Consider the following 14,091-nt stretch of genomic DNA (forward strand, 5'->3'; position numbering starts at 1 on the left):
TCTATGTAGCTATTCCTGCTGATTATTATTGCTGTTATGGTTGCTTCTCAGAGCCCCCAGGAAAGCATGGTGCTAACAAACTCACCATCTCCTCCACTCAGGTCCACTGCCTGTGCCTCCTTCCACCGCTCCACACCCAGGCATGTGCCTCTACCTTTAAACTGCTCTTCCGTGACCCACCCTGACCCTTGCTTCTGCTGCTTCATCCACTCGATGTGTCCCTCCCATCTTGGCCAATCACCCCTCAGCTTTCAGGGTTCAGCTTCCCCAGGAAAGCTTTTCTCAGGGCCCAGGAAGCTATGAGTGGTGTTTTTGCTTCGCTCGTTGGTGGTACTTATGTATTAGAGCACATGCATGTGTCTGGTAAACCACTGAATGAAAATGACCCTGGACAAAGTGTTTCCTTTCTGGGACTCAATTTTCTCCTTTTAAAACAAGGGCCTCAAACTCAATGGGACATGCACTGAGGAGTCAATCATTTGCTTAGAAAAGAGCTAGGGCTATCAGAGCTGGAGTCTGAGCTTAGAGCTGTAGGCCTGGTGAGGAATAAGAGCCCCTTACACTAGCAGTGTGCGTGGGACTGACAGCATCTCATTGTGTAGCCCTGGCTGATCTCAAACTTGCTATGTGGCTATACTGGATTCTGAGTGTTCTAGGGGACACAGCACATTTGTCCTGGAGATCTCCTCTTGCTTTGGGATGCTAATTCAGTCCTGGGATCCTCTTCCCACCAAGCATGTGGAGCAAAGGAGAGCAGCAAGTCTCTTTGAAACCACCCAGCAACACCAACACTAGCACCATCCCCAAGCTTTCCAGGGAGGTTGTCAAGGTCCTGGAGGAAGGCTTCCCAGCCAGTAGGGTAGAGATGCTCTGAACCACTGCTTGGATAAAGGTTTCGTTTTTCTCAGCTGAAACTGTCATCCTGGAGAAACAGAAGACAGAGGAACATAGGAACACCACAAGGAGACAAATGGCTTCCACAAAGCCCAGGACAAATTGAAATGTCTCAGCAAGTTCCCTGGTGAGCTGAAGCGTCCCCCTGGGTGTGTGCTCTGCTCATTCCCCCACTCTCTCCCTGGAGCAACTTCCCAACCTAGTCTTTGCTCTGTGGGGAGCCTCCAGGGAGCCTACTAAATCTTGCTACAGATCTGCAGCTTCCCCAGGCACAAGCTGTTTTAAGTCCCTTCCTTTCTAAAGTCAAACTGTACTGGGCTGGACCTGCAGAACACTCAGCTGACTCACCCACACTGAGTGTGTGAGTGCGGCTGGCCTCAGCACCCCTGGGGCTCATTGTCTCCCCATACTTTCTTCAGCTCATCTCCAAGTGCCATGGTGTGTGTGTGTGTGTGTGTGTGTGTGTGTGTGTGTGTATGCGTGCATGTGTGCATGTGTGCAAGAAGACGGGATCTAGCTCAACCTGTGTGGTTCCCAACGCTGACACAAGAGCCACTGTCTCTTAAGGTGATCCAAGACAGTCAAGACAGCTCTCCTGCTTCAGGTCACACCTGGGTTTGCCCTTTGACCTCAGACCTCATGTTTCACCCTTCTTTTTCTTCGATTGAGACAGAATCTCATTCTGTAGCCCAGACTTGCCTGGAATTCCCAGAGATTACCCCAGCCTCTGCCTTCAAATTCTAGGATTGGTGACCTGCACCACCCATGGCTCTTTCTCTCTTCCTTCCTTCCTTCCTTTCTCTCTCCCTCTCTCTCTCTCTTTCTTTCTTTCTTCCTTTTCCTCTCTCTCTCCTTTCTTCCTTTCTCTCTCTCTCTCTCTTTCTTCCTTTCTTTCTCTCTCTCTCTTCCTTCCTTCCTTCCTTCCTTCCTTTCTCTCTCTCTCTTCCTTCCTTCCTTCCTTTCTCTCTCTCCTTTCTTCCTTCCTTCCTTCTTTCCTTCCTTCCTTCCTTTTCCTCTCTCTTTCTTCAAATACTATTACATTTATTTATTTGTGTGTGAGGGTTTATGCATGCTATGGCCCACGTATGGGGGTCAGAGGACAACTTGAGGGAGTAAGGTCTTCCCTGCCGTCACGTGGGTCCTGGGAGTCAATTCAGGTTGTCAGACTGGGTATCAGGTTCTTTTACCTACTGAGTCACCTCGCGGATCCCTCCTCTCTTTTGAACCGTCCGCTAACAGGCCAAGCCCTAAGGCCACTCCACTAGCTGTTCCTTCCACCTGAACAGCCTACGCCCCTTACCTTTGTCCTCGTTGCTCAGGCTCAGATCCAAGCTCCCACATCCTAGTCCCTCCCAGAGACTACGGGAACTGATTTCCCTGCATTGCGCTGCAGACAGCCTCACAGTATCTTCTCATGTTCTACTGTCCCTTCTCCCAAGAACGCTAAGTACCCTCAGAGGGCAGTGGTCTCTGTAGTCTTGTCCGGGTAGAATTCCCCCACGCTGGGGAAGGTGTGAGAGGATACACGCAGTGGTTCAGTAAACGGCTGAGTAACTGTAAAATGGGACGTCAGCTGCTGCGCGGGCACGCGCTCCAGGCCCTGGGTAGCTTACCCCGGTGTGCGGACGCCCGGGGTGGGTTATCTCCTGGCAGGTCCACGGAAAACGCACCCTTCCCTCGGTCTGCCGACTGCAGAAGCGCCGTAAATGCGCTTTGGGGACTGGACTTACAGGCTGTAGGAAGATCTGAATTCCCTGCAATGATGCGGGCGGGGGAAGGTCCTCCAGTTGCTGTGCGCCTCTGGACCCCAGCTTTATGGCCGGGGTGGAAGACCTTCCCCTCGGCTTTCACAAGGGTTTCCACCTAGCGAACCAAAGACGTTCCTCCAATCCCAGGGATTTAGTGGTTGAGTGTGCGAAGGGGCAGGGTTCTGAGAGCCGCTCCAGGAAATGGGCAGGTCCCCTGCCCCCTTGCCTTATCAGACCTGGGGAAGAGGGGAGAGCTCTGGCCCTGAGAAAAGACTGGCAAGACCCTACAGTCCTTAGCTAGGAGCGGAAAGACAGTTCCGCTGAGAGTTTAGGCAGGGGAACCCAGGTAGAGATTGGAGCGGAGGAGGTCGGTGGCCCTGAAAGGGACAAAGAGCAGCTCTGTCCGACCCCCTACATCAGGGTCCTATTGTTCCTCCTCTCTTGGACTATACCGAAGTCTGGTGCTCCCGAGAAAAATTAAAGAAGCTGCGCCCACCCGGTGGACATTTGTTTATTAAGAATGAGAAAAGGAGGGTAGGGGTTGCGGGTCTGATGGGGGGGGACCTCTCATTTTCGCGCGTCTCCTTTAAGGGAAGCCCTGCCCTACCTTTCCCACCGGTCCCCGCCACCCCCCAGCCCTACCTGCATTTTAAAACCGCCTTGTAGTCCTGGGATTGGCCCAGGCCGCGTCCTCCGGGCGCAGAAACTTGAACCGGGGGTGGGGTGGGGGGGGGAGGAGGGGGCTTGGCCTCACGGTTGGACGAAACCATCTTTGCGGCATCCCCCGCGCGCGCCCCGCCCCTCCCGCACACCCCCGGACCGGTCCAATCAAACCGGTGGGAGGGCGGGACCACGGCTCGAACGCGCCTCTGGCAGGGCGCCCGGCGGGCCGTCGCACCGCGTAGGGGAACCTCGGGGGCCGGCCGTGCCACTGCTCACCTCCCTCTCGGAGGCGGGGTCCGATTGCGGCGCCCCGCCCCCTCTCCGCCCGAGGTGGGCGGGGCGGCTGGGGCTCCGGGAGCGGGGCCGGGGGCGGGCCTCCGCCTGCTGCGCCCGAGCCCGGAGAGCCCGGGCACCGCGGCCGCCGACGCAGCCACCCTCCCCGTTCCCGAGCCCTGAGGCACGCGCAGGCTCCCGGGTGACCCGAGCGGGGGTTGCGGGAGGGAACGCGAGGCGGCGCGGGGCGGGCCGCACGCGTCCCCGGCCGCCCCCCGCGCGCGCGTGGCCGGGCCCAGAGAAGCCCCGGCGCGGGGAGCGCCGGCCCGGCGCGGGCGAGGGCGATGTCGCGGTGACGGCCCCGCCATGGCGAAGCCCCCGGCGGTGGCGGCGGCGGCGGCTGCAGCGGCGGCGTCGGAGGAGCTGAGCCAGGTGCCGGACGAAGAACTGCTGCGCTGGAGCAAGGAGGAGCTGGCGCGGCGGCTGCGGCGCGCCGAGGGCGAGAAGGTGGGCCTCATGCTGGAGCACGGCGGCCTGATGCGGGATGTGAACCGGCGGCTGCAGCAGCACCTGCTGGAGATCCGCGGCCTCAAGGACGTGAACCAGCGGCTGCAGGACGACAATCAGGAGCTGCGCGAGCTCTGCTGTTTCCTGGACGACGACCGGCAGAAGGGGCGCAAGCTGGCGCGCGAGTGGCAGCGCTTTGGGCGCCACGCGGCCGGCGCTGTGTGGCACGAGGTGGCCCGCTCGCAGCAGAAGCTGCGGGAGCTCGAGGCGCGCCAGGAGGCCCTGCTTCGCGAGAACCTGGAGCTGAAGGAGCTGGTGCTGTTGCTGGACGAGGAGCGCGCGGCTCTGGCGGCGGGGGGCGCTGGCGGCGGCGGCGGCGGCGGCGGCGCGGGCTCCCGCAGCTCCATAGATAGCCAGGCTAGCCTGAGCGGGCCGCTGGCGGGCAGCGCGGCGGGCTCAGGGGCCCGCGACGTTGGCGATGGCAGCAGTACGTCCAGTGCGGGCAGCGGCGGCAGTCCGGACCACCACCACCACGTCCCACCCGCACTGCTGCCCCCCGGGCCGCACAAGGGTCCAGACGGCAAGGCCGGAGCCACGCGCCGGTCTCTGGATGACCTGTCGGCCCCGCCGCACCACCGAAGCATCCCTAACGGCCTGCACGGTAAGCACAGCGCCCGGATCGGAAGCGTAGGGGTATTGTGAAACGATAGTTCCTGAACACCTCACAGGTTCGGGATTGTGGGGACCCGCCTCCAGACCCCTCCGCAACGGGCATAGCAAATGGAGCATCCGGCGTGGTGGTGCCCCTGTCTAGCTGATACCGCAGGAAAGTTTCTTATCTACAGCTTTTTGTATTAGTGTCTGGCACTCCTGTTCTGTCTAAGGGTGTCTCTCATCCCACCCTGAAAACGCTTGTGGGCAGAGGGAAGTTTTTCTTGGAAGGCTATGAAAGACTCCTGAGCTGAAGCAAGTAAAATTTCCCTTCTGCTTGCAACCACAGATGTTACTCAAACCCAGTCAGCTCCCACAACTGCCTGTAGGTTTGTGTGCTTTCTTCCAGCCCAGTTTCCTCCCCTGCTTCCGTGTAGTCCTATCTCATCCTGGACTGGGCTGGGCCGGCCCACTGGCACTGGTGTTAAGACCTTGAGGCAGCTGGGCCAGAGCGCCCTGGGCTTAGAGAGGCTTCCTGGCTTCCCATAAATCCTGCACTACTGGTTGGGACACCCTTTTCAACTTGGTCTCTACAATGTTCCCCAGAGGATATAGTTGGAGTGGATTGACTTCTTCGTGTGCCTCAGTTTCCTTGCTTCCTTTCTTCTAAGCCAGAGAGGCTGATTCCTGCCTCTCCCGGGTGGGTGTGAGGTGGAGATAGATAATGCCCCTGAAGAGATTTATAAGCTTGATCGTCTTACAGGAAGTGCCCGGGTCATATGTGGCTGGAGTGTGGGGGGAGCTCAGCTCTGCCGGTGCCGAGGGTGTGTCCACCATAGGCCACTGTGTCCTAGCCTACCCTGAAGCTTCCCTCCTCTCCCGACTGCCAGATACTGCCCTTCCCTGGTTCCCCACAGTGTTTGAAAGCTTAGTTCCCAGTGTTGGTGGCACCTGCTTCTGCCTGAACTGTTTGTCTGGTGGCAGAGATAACCCGCCCTTTCTGTTCTCCTTAAAACCTTTCTCTCTCCAGGCTCTATCAAAGCTTCGAAGAATTCTTCCCCCAAACTGACAGCTAGAGCTGAGGACCAGGCCTTTTCTTAGTTTCCTGGCCAAGCCCTCTGCAGGCATATTGGGGTGGGAACAGGTCGCAGTTGCATTCCGGATGCAGGACGGGGGAGGTTTCCTCCTTATTTACTATCTAGAACATTTCGAGTTCAGGAAAGGATTGGGTCTAGATGGATACTTTGTTACTGATTAGCAATCTACCCCTGCAACTCTGTTTCTTTTTGTAACTCTGCATCCACAGGTCCTCACCTACAGCTGCTCTGTCTACTCCACCTGCAGAGTTCCAGCTTAATTTGTTGGTACCTCTCTTTACAGTGCTTGTATCTCTTTCGTTTCCCCCTTTCTAGGACTCTGGGAGGGCCAGTGTTCTGGGTCTTGATTTTCCCAAGTGCATCATAAAGGAGGGGAGTCTTTGCAGTAGCACTTGACCAGAGCGATTCTCTGCAGGACACTGCCTTGCTTGTGTCTCCACCTCTTTGCAGATGATCTAGGAGATGTGGGGCTGGCCCAGAGTTCCAGTTGCAGTAGTGAATAATGCAGCCACACCGAAGGACCTGGCCAGCCTGCAGGTTTTCCACCCCTCTAGGGATGGGTAGGGGCTGAAGTGTCCAGTTTCCTCCAGACCTCATCCTCCCTGCCCCCCAGTCTCCTTGCAACAAAACTGCTGCAGGTTTTTGTAGTAGCCAAGGTTTGCTTTGACACGGAAATGAAAACTCAGCATTGTTGTTACAAATTTCAGTCACACAGCGGATTGTTCTTTTTCGTTTTGTCTCTTGAAGTCAGTGGGTGGCCATGAGCTATCCTCCCTCTAATGTGTGCAGAATTCCAGGAAACAAGGAAAGCTGGGCTTCTCTGTGCTGGGACCTGAAGCCTTGCGTTGGCTTTGAAGAACAGGACTGAGCTGAGAGAGAGAGAGAGAGAGAGAGAGAGAGAGAGAGAGAGAGAGAGTTAGTTCAGGTGGTGGCCAGAGTAGAGTCACACTGGGCTTAGTGCCTGATCTTGACATGCAGTCACAGGAATCCGGGGCAGCTTGCATCAGCCCTATTTTACAGATATGTGGGGTGACACACAGAGAGGACCCCAGTCCTGTCTTGCTGGGATCTCTACCAGGGCCATCGAAGTTTCTGCCAAGAATGACTTGAGGCCCTTGTGGTTGTCATTTTTGCTTTCCTGTTAGTTAGGTAACAGGGCTGCCTCCCTGTTTGGGATTCCTGACCTTGCTGTGCCTCTTCTCTCCCATCCTGGGAAGTGTTACTTCCTTATCAATGACCACAGAGTGGCTCATTGATAACTCAGTTATCCACAAGGTCTAGACATCTTGACTCCCTCGTGTATCTTGGCAGCTTGGTTAATTTTGTCTCTCTGTCCTTCTAGAAGGTTAGAGAAGCCCACAGAACCCTTGACTCTATGAAAGCCAGTGAGGTTGACACCTGCCCACAGTGGTCCCAGCATTGGTTGGAGGACTCCGCCGTGGAAGTCTTGCCAGCACAGTTTGGCGTCTCTTCCAAACTCTGCTTGCCTTTGAAACTGCTTATGGGCTTATTCGCCTCCGAGCTCCGTGTGTGGTGTGTAAACTGCACCTGCTGCTGAGCAGGAGAACCGAGGCCCTGCAGTCTTCTCTGGGAGACCAGTATTGCTGTACCCACAGCCCTGTAGGGTGTCCTGGAAGGCTTCGAGTGGCAGTGGTGGAGGTGATCATCTGTATTCACGGCAGTTCTGGCTGAGGTGGGCTTGGCCAGTCTCTGAATGCATATGCAAATAGGTCTCTCAGACAGGCAGTGGCTGACGCTGGGCGCTGGGTGGACACTGGGCAGGCAGGCGCTAGGCTGCTTTAGGGAGGCTGGTTCTTGTCTGGCTGAAGTCAGGTGTAGGGTGCCTTGCTGGCATTCTAAGTCCTGTAGGTGAGACGGTTTAAACGTCAGAAACTCAGCCCCCTTTTCTTTCCCCAAGTGAGGTGGTTTCAGACAAAACCATTTTCCCTCTGGGAGTACAGCTCAGGGGTAGAGCATTTGCTCAACATGAGGAAGACAACAACAACAACAACAACAACAACACACACACACATGCACACACACACACAGCAGAAAAGAGCCTTTTCAGTCAGTTTCCCCCTCTTATTCCCCTCACATCCTTCTAGCCTAACTGCCCATTCCCTGCCTTTGGGTGTGTCCCCCCCCAAGCCCTGCTCCCCTGCAGCTAACTCAGAACCCCCAGCACACCGGTGAGCGAGTGAGTGCCATTTATCTTTTCATGTTTGGGTTGAAATTTTGAATCCCTCAAAATGAGCAGGGTTTGTTCTTCCATTTGTGCTTTTGTTGGTTTTGGGAGGGTGGAGTAGGGGGTGGTCTGGGTCTTTAAAAAAAGACAGAGCAAGCTGGTGGTGAATAGGTCTTTTTTTCAGGGAGGCCTCTGAGCGCTACTAATAAGGCTGCCTTTCCTGAGCCTGCCAGCCGGGAGCAAAGGTCAGAGGAGATAATGGGCGGGTTATGCAAGCTTTCCCTTTTCTCCCAGCCTGACTCTGGTGGAGGGGTTTGTGAGACTGATTGTCCGTGGACTTGGGTGCTATACCCTCCTGGCCCCAGGCGTTCACAGGCAGGTGACCCACTCAGCAGGGCACAGGACCACAAAGAAGAACTCACTAGTTATTGAGGGCTACCATGTGCTTCCAGGAGGCTTTTTTTTTTTGGGCAAACTGAGGCCTGAAGAGGTGTTGGGCATTGCTTTGGGTCCCTCAGGGTGGCTAGAGTGAGTCCCAGGTCTTCTGTGTTAGCTGGTGCAGCCCATGTGTGAGCTCCATGTTGAGGGAGGCACAAGCAGTAAAAGATCAGCTCTCCAGGGTGCTTTCTGCCCTCCCTTTTGGAGAGAAGGCTCCTCTGCATGGTTTTCCTCCATCTGTCTTCCTCTTTCATTCCCACTCCCTACATCAGTCCGGCTCCCATCGCAGAGGTTAGCCTACCGCAGCGATGGCCCATGTTAGGTCTCTGAGCTCCTGGGATATGAACTTTGTGGAATATTGCTCCATGACCAGAGTATTTTTTGAGGAAGCCAGCTCCTGCACATACCTGCTTTCTTTTCTTTTTTCCAAGACAGGGTTTCTCTGTGTAGCTCTGGCTGTCCTGGAACTCACTCTGTAGCCTCTACCTCCCAAATGCTAGGATTAAAGGCACGTGCCTCTTCCCAGGCTCATATACCTGTTTTCTGCTCTGCATACACCTTACTTGTGGTGGCAGTCATTTCTACAGTTGCTTGAAACCCTTAGGCAAGTCCCTGAACCATTCATCTGCAAAATGGGAAACATGACTGACCTTTGAGAGGAGGGAAAGTGTCTTTGTGTGGCAGCCGGAAAGCACGTTTCTGAGCTGGAACACCCAGGGCTGACCTTAAGGCATCGCTGTGCAACCTGCTGCCTAGGGCTCCAGCTCCAGGGTCAAGAGAGCGCCAATGAGCTCTATCCTACCTGATCGGAGACCTTGGTGACTTACTGACCCTCTCGGTCTCAGTCTCCTCATTTGTGATATCCTGCTCCTATAACTGGGCCTCTAAAGGAGGAGTCTCTGGCTTCTGTTTTTATTTGGATCCCAGTCTCATGCTAGGAAGTGCTACTTGGGGTGTGTGTAGGGAACCCCTTAATCCACGCTTGTGAGTGGAGCCTCTGTGGCCAGTCCTGTTGGCCAGTCCTGTCTCAGAGGCAGGAAGCTCTTGTCCAGTCGAGCAGAAGAAAAATGGCTTATAGTCAAGAAGGAGCAGAACGGCTAAGTTCTGAAGGTGGCAACTAGAGCATCATGGGAAAATCACCTCAGAGGGACTGGGACTGGTGCTGTATGCAGCCCTGCAGGTGAAGCCCTAAAGTTCCGGTGATTCCAAGGTCAATCAGGAAAATGAATACATCCTGTGGCCTCTAGAGCTAGGAGCCCTCTGTTATCGGAGGTGTGTGATCACCTGCCTGGACACTGGTGACGAGCTTTCCTGTTGGTGGCAGTTGTAGATGCCCACGCCTTGGGTTGTCCCACAGAAGGGCTGTGAGGGGTGGGAGGGCAACCGAGAGTGGGAGCTGACCTCATAGCTGGCCCTTTAAGCAGGAAGGGAGACATTAGCATACGTTTAATGAGCATCTATACTCTGAAGTTCTCGGTGCCCCCACAGTGATTCATGTCATCTGGCCTGGGACTAGTAGTTAAGTAGCGTCTCTCTGGTGATGTCCTGTCGGCTAGGCTAAGGGCAGGAGCAAGAAGCTAGGGATCCCCAGGATGGCCATGACTCTAGCAGTGGCCATAGGAAAGAACCTCTGCTTTAGGCTGTCTGCTCCAAGACCCGCCCCCTGCCTCCTTGGACCTCTGACATATAGTGTCAGGTGGTCCTAGGCTCTAGGGACATTGGGTCAGACACTTGTGGGAGATGCTATATCTGTATCTCAACCGGAACTCTCCCCATTACAGAATAATTAAGATGCATGACCGAACTTATGCTAGGATCAAGGTCTGTGACCTATGCAGGGACTGTCCTGGGGGGTGGGGAAGACGTTTCAGAAATATAGGTAGCTCGTTCTCATTTTCCTGAAGCTTGGGGACAAGGTGACCTTAATGGAAGTCACAAGGCTTGGAGAGAGGAATAAAATTCTCTCCTAAAGGGATGGGATTTTTTTTATTAAAGCTTTTCAACGGATGTAGTGACAAAGGCTGCCATCTTGGTAGTCTGGAGGCTGATACAGGCAGATCTCTGGGGGCTCAGGCTGGCCAGGGCTACATAGTGTCTAAGTGTACCACGTGTGTGCTCTGTGTTAGTGCAAGTCAAAAAAGTGTGTTGGACCCCCGGGAACTGAAGTTAGAGTTGGTCCTAAGCCACCATGCGGGTGCTGAGAACTAAACCAGAGCCCCCTGCAAGAGCAACAGATGCTCTTAAACACTAAGCCATCTCTCCAGCCCCTGTTCTAGTGATCTTAAAGTCAGGGATAGCCCCATTACTTCCTCTAAACTGTCCCCCAAACTGGTCCCTATTACATTCTCGCTCCCTGTAGGCATATAGTTCTGGACAGGCAGGGAGCTGGGCCACCCAGGGGCAGGTACCCAGTCTTAGCGTCCCCACTGGTCTCCAGCTCTCTGGGCAGGAAGACCTGGCGTGGTGCCCATTCATCAGCTGATTCTCTGGAAATGCTGCGTAGCCCTGTTTCTCTAACTTACAGGCCCCACCCTGGAGGCCGGCACCCTACCTCCTGGTCCTTCATTCTGGGTCTCAGATGGCCAGTCAGGCTGGCATTACTGTCTTCTCAGCTCCTTCCCTTCTCCCTAGCACTGTGGGTGCAGGTTGGGTGCCCTCTGTGCCTTGCTGCTGGGTCCTTCCTCCCTTGCCCCTCCCTGTCCATCAGTGCTGCCCTAGAGCAGATATCACTCAGCGTGCTGGTGTCTCGGAGTGGAGGAAATGCCTCAGCAGCAAGAGCCGGAAACCCTGAGCAAGCTGTGTGGAATCCTCTGGCTCTAAGGAGGAAGCTGGGAGGGAAGGGGACCCACCCTTGGGCCTGTCATTCCTGTCTTTCTATTTGGGAGCCTGGGGTCCTGGTCATCTTGACTCAGACTTAGCACTGAGGATATGGGGCTGGCTCTCAAGCTGTCTTTTGGCTACAAATTAGTGCCCGTGTGATGCGAAGAGCGGATGCTTTACTTGCCCCTACAGCAGCTGGGCCCTAGGGGTCCTCAGTTTGGGGGAGGACTCTGGGTCACCACTCCTCCTGAGGGCCTGATGGAATTTCTGACCTCAGCTCTCTGACACACTCTGCTTAAAGGCTTTAAGGTGCCGAGTTTAGGGCAACACTGAACTTCCATCCTGGTGCAGGTGTGTTTGCTGGGGCCGAGATGCCTGCTTCTGCTCTTGCACCCCCTCCCCACAGTCTGCAGCCCTCCTGAGAGTCGAGTGCAGCCGTGGGCACTGTCTAGTCCTTGGGAGTACAAACAGGTGAACACTCAGTTCTGAAGCCAGGGATCAGGGGCCAGGTAGAAAGGCTGGCGAGCACCCTCTCATATTCTAAATTGGATAGAGGCCAAGCCACTTTGGTCACCTACCTTTTTTCCCCTTGCATTTACTGTTCTTGGCACCAAATGGTCTTTATCTACTTCCAAAAAATGAAACCTGCCAAGGTGGTTGTGTGTGTCCAAGCACACCTTCGCGGTCTTTGTAATGTTGCACTCTTTGCTTTCGTCTGTGGTTCCTCACCCACCTCTCTCTCTCTTTATTTTTTTTGAAGACAGGGTCGCACTATGTATCTCTGGCTGGCCTGGAGCTCACTGTGTAGACCAGGCTACCTTGAATTTGCAGGGATCTGCTTGCCTCTGCTGGGATTAAAGGCATGCACCAGCCACCTTACCTGTCTGAATAGCAAACAAACAAACAGACAAACAGAACCTTTTATTTGGGTCTGGTCTCAGAGCAGGTACCACTGCTTTGGTAGTTGCTGCAGCTTCTGAGTCCTGTGGGCAGTGAGGGCCAGTCCTTATGGGAGACTCTGGAGAGTCCTGCAGGACCCACAGGGGCCACTGAGCTGGGTTCTGTCTGTTGGTCAGTCAGTGGAGGGTACTGGCCCATGGTGAGGCATCCCAGGCTGGGACATGGTGGGTGGGGGTGGGTGGGGCAGAGGCCAGTGTTAGTTCAAGGTGGAGGCAAGCTGGTTTGTGTTGCCCCCTCACTGACCTGTGCTGTGTGGGTCCCCAAGGACACAGCTCTGGTCGCCTAACTGAGGGCTTGAAAGCAGCTGCAGAAAGCCAGGGCCATTTCTCACTCTATACATAGGTCAGCTTGTAACCCTCCCCCCACAAACATCTCTAAGTTATAGCTGGGCACAGATGCTTCTGCCTCTTGAATGCTCGGGACAGGCCTGCCCTGAAGGGAGTGGTAATGGCTTCTAGGCTATATTCAAGGGGACAGATGCAGGCAGGGCCGGTGGCACAGAGATGGCAGCTATTGAGAAGAGTCGACCCATTTCCAGAAATAGAACATTCACTGTCAGGGGATTCATCTCTTTCTTTGTCTCCCCAAATCTGTCTTCCCGTCAGCTTCCACGTTGTAAGGCAAGAAGGAGGCTTGCTCTTGTCTAAGAACCAGAGGCTCCAGCAAGCACCCTGCTCCCCTCCCCATCACAAGGGCTCAATTGTGTCCGGGCCCTGAATGCACCCGCCTGTCACCATGTGCGGCACCGGCTGGCCTCCCTAATGAGCCCTCTCTGGGAGTGGCCCTTTGTGGCAGGTTCCGGCCACACTGCCTGGGCCAAGGCTCCATTTTCCAGCCGCTTGGCTGCTTTAATGCCGCTCTGTAGCTGGTGGGACAATGGGAAGCTCCCCGTATGCCTACCCGCTTCTGTGTCCCGTATTTCCAGCAATGTGCCTGCTGCCTCAGCTTTGTGCACATTCAGGAGTAAGGAGGTCTTACTTTTCCAGCCCCTTCTGTCTTAGCTGGCACAGCAAGCCTCCCTTCCTCTGCCCTTAGGTCAGCTCCTCCTGTGGGGACACCCCTTCCACCCCCAATGTCTCCTTTCTTTTGTTCCTTTTGGGTCTCTCCCAGATCCATTTCTGCAAACAGGCTAGTGTTTCCTTGTCCAAAGCAATAAAACAAAACCCGTCCTTCTACTGCCCTGCTCTCCTCTCTAGGGTGGGGGGAAAGCTCAGTTCACCATGGACTGGAATTTCTGCTGCTCCCTGTAGCCGACCCTAGGAAAGGTGGCTCGAGTCAGTAGCCTCCATCCTGTAGCGTTTGATGCCCGTCTGGCCGTTATCCCCAGGGTGTGCCAGTTACCCCTTCCCCGACTTCCTGGCAGCATTAGCGGTGCTCTCTGTCCAGTCTGAGTTTTTACCTCTGGTTGTCCATTCTGGGGTGGCTGGCCACCATCCTGGCCACCTGTATCCTGTGGATTTGGGCCCCTGCCTCTGACCTGTGTCCCCAAACTCCCTGCCGGAACCTTGGCCAGCTTCACTTCAAGGTCTCTCTCAGCTGTGGCCCTGAGCTGTTCATTGCCCCAGGTGGCAGCTTCAATCTAGTGAGCAGCGCACCTGTGTGCTCAGAGCCCTGTTTACATGGAGATAAGGAACAGCCTGCCCTGGACAGCTCTGCAGGACTGTGCTGGTGTAGATCGCTCTTCCTGGGTTCTGTGACTCCCACTTGCCACACAAATTGGGACATCTGAGCTTGGACTTGGGGACTTCAGTGACTTATCCTCCTGGGTCCTGGAGTTCTGGTCTTAAGCTTGCTCACGGTTCAGGTACACCTTAGACCCTTCTATGATGTCTCTTCTACTCTTGCACGTGTTTCA

General features: G+C 55.2%; 1 protein-coding gene and 1 long non-coding RNA gene across 2 annotated transcripts in view; one reads left to right on the forward strand and one right to left on the reverse strand.

The window, feature by feature from the left end:
* Window positions 1-399: 399 nt before the first annotated feature.
* LOC125398472 (uncharacterized) lies at window positions 400-2,498 on the reverse strand. The gene is made up of 2 exons (XR_015739199.1): window positions 2,195-2,498; window positions 400-922 (listed from the first exon to the last, which is right to left on the reverse strand). It is a non-coding gene; the product is annotated as an uncharacterized LOC125398472 (long non-coding RNA).
* Window positions 2,499-3,686: 1,188 nt separating this feature from the next.
* Window positions 3,687-14,091, forward strand: part of Ccdc85c (coiled-coil domain containing 85C) — a 73,966-nt gene continuing 63,561 nt past the window's right edge. Inside the window, exon 1 of the mRNA XM_048431485.3 lies at window positions 3,687-4,746. Within this exon, the coding sequence (XP_048287442.3) occupies window positions 3,945-4,746 (802 nt within the window). The 5' untranslated portion in view covers window positions 3,687-3,944. The remainder of the gene's footprint in view (window positions 4,747-14,091) is intronic.

Source organism: Myodes glareolus, chromosome 11 (genome assembly GCF_982192425.1).
Source record: "Myodes glareolus chromosome 11, mMyoGla1.1, whole genome shotgun sequence".
NCBI lineage: Eukaryota > Metazoa > Chordata > Mammalia > Rodentia > Cricetidae > Myodes > Myodes glareolus.